Source organism: Macadamia integrifolia, chromosome 9 (assembly GCF_013358625.1).
Source record: "Macadamia integrifolia cultivar HAES 741 chromosome 9, SCU_Mint_v3, whole genome shotgun sequence".
NCBI classification, from domain to species: Eukaryota; Viridiplantae; Streptophyta; class Magnoliopsida; order Proteales; family Proteaceae; genus Macadamia; species Macadamia integrifolia.
The window spans coordinates 21,768,419-21,770,213 of record NC_056565.1 but is presented as its reverse complement, the minus strand read 5'-3'; the positions used below and the strand labels follow the sequence as shown (position 1 = coordinate 21,770,213).

Here is a 1,795-nt window from a genome sequence, read left to right as displayed (position 1 = left end):
TTTTTTTTTTTTTTTTTTGGGGGGGGGGGTTGGGGAGGGTTGTTATGTATTACTACATTAGGTGAAAATGACTCAAATCCTTGCATCAAGCTGATATATATTTTGCATATTGCATATTGCATATTGCATAATAAGGTGTTTTATGCTTCAAAACTGTATGTCATATGTATCATACGCACATTTATGCATTTCTTGATTATTTCCATGTGTATCTTTAGCGTGTCTTGTGTCTCTCCAATATGATACAAGACGATGCAATATCTCTTAAAATCACCACTCCGATATGATTCCTGATACTGATCCTTAAATCCTTGGACACTACCACTATTCATGCATATTTGCTCCCCTTGTATTCTGTATATGCCATTGTATTCTGTATATGTGGCATATACAGACAGCAGGCAGGACAGTTCACTTAGTGAGCCCCATTTGATGAGTTCTACAACCTAAGTTCACCACCTCGATGTTCCCTATTGGATCAACATTAGGCCTGGAAGATTTCCTTCTTGGGTCCTTCAAAGTGGGTGTTACTTTCATATGTGCCACCGTAGTAGGGCTACGAATTTAGGACATTATTTTTGTTACACATATGCATTTTATGGTGTTTCTTTTCTTTTCCCTTTCTCTATTAATCTTTTTAATTACCTGCAACACATATTTCAGGTTAAATATTTATGGCTTCTATTTGATTTGGCTGCGGGCTCTGACAATCTTGTTGAAAACGGGCCATACAAGTAAGTCGGATCGTCAGCTATTTGTTCATCCAGAGAACCTGGAAGAACAGGACATGGCATGTAGCAACTAGTTAACATTCTCTTACCTCAAGATTGAGGTTTTGAACTTGATGCTAGTTTACCCACATACCAATGCTACTCTCTCTTATTTTACCATTCCCATTCATAGTGGAAAATTCTTCTTGGCAGGTATATCTTCAGCACCGAAGGCCACTTATTGCCTGCAACCCCGGAAATATCCCTAGTACATGAACATTGTTCGTACTTTGGGGCATTTTGCAAAAATGATAGCATGAGAAAGAGACCACATTTGTCAGATGTCCCATTTGGCTCTCAAGAAACCAATGGTACTGAATTCCAGAGAGTTCAGGATCCTACTGGGTTTATCTCAGACCCGATATCTCATGAGTCTGGTTTGATCAAGGTCGGTTTCTCATCCTTTAAACTACATGTGGAAAATAACTGTAAATGATTCAAGTTGGACCTAAATTGTTCTTTTTTGTTATCAATTTTATATTTGCAGGGTTTCTGTCAGGGACTAACTTATGAGCAAAAGCTTGGAATATCATTTCTGGCTGCAACAGGTAAAACTCAGACAGAGGAGCCTAGAGATCAGCAAGAGCAATCATTGGCCGTTAGTGATCTTGAACATTCACCATCCAAAGCCAAGAGGGGTGATGGAAATGTTCCGGAACATATACCATCCGATGACAACAGGGATGATGGAAGCGTTTATGAATCAAGCCCAAGCAACTCCAAGAGTTAATTATCTTGGTTATTACAGTGGCTGAAAGGAGGCAGATGTCTGTGATTCAATTTTAAAATGCCGAGGACATGACTATTTGAGTGTCTGGGTATTCCTGTCTGCAGAAACCCTGGTGGTGGCAAAGAATGTTGCATGAAGATTGACTTTGAGGTTTTGGTGGCAGTTTTTGTGGCAGCAAAGATGCACAAAGAAAGTGCAAGAGCTCTGCGTATATTTTTTGTGGGCAATGGATGATATTGGTTTGATCAATTGGCTCCCAAGAGAAAAGGTTGGGGGGGGGGGGGGGGGGGGGGGG

At 40.3% G+C, this 1,795-nt stretch overlaps 1 protein-coding gene across 1 annotated transcript in view; it reads left to right on the top strand.

Moving 5' to 3' along the window:
• Window positions 1-1,777, top strand: part of LOC122088226 (alpha-mannosidase I MNS4) — a 29,720-nt gene extending 27,943 nt beyond the window's left edge. The window contains exons 15-17 of the mRNA XM_042657416.1: window positions 664-734; window positions 924-1,158; window positions 1,258-1,777. Coding sequence (XP_042513350.1) covers window positions 664-734; window positions 924-1,158; window positions 1,258-1,500 — 549 coding nt within the window. The 3' untranslated portion in view covers window positions 1,501-1,777. The remainder of the gene's footprint in view (window positions 1-663; window positions 735-923; window positions 1,159-1,257) is intronic.
• Window positions 1,778-1,795: the final 18 nt, after the last annotated feature.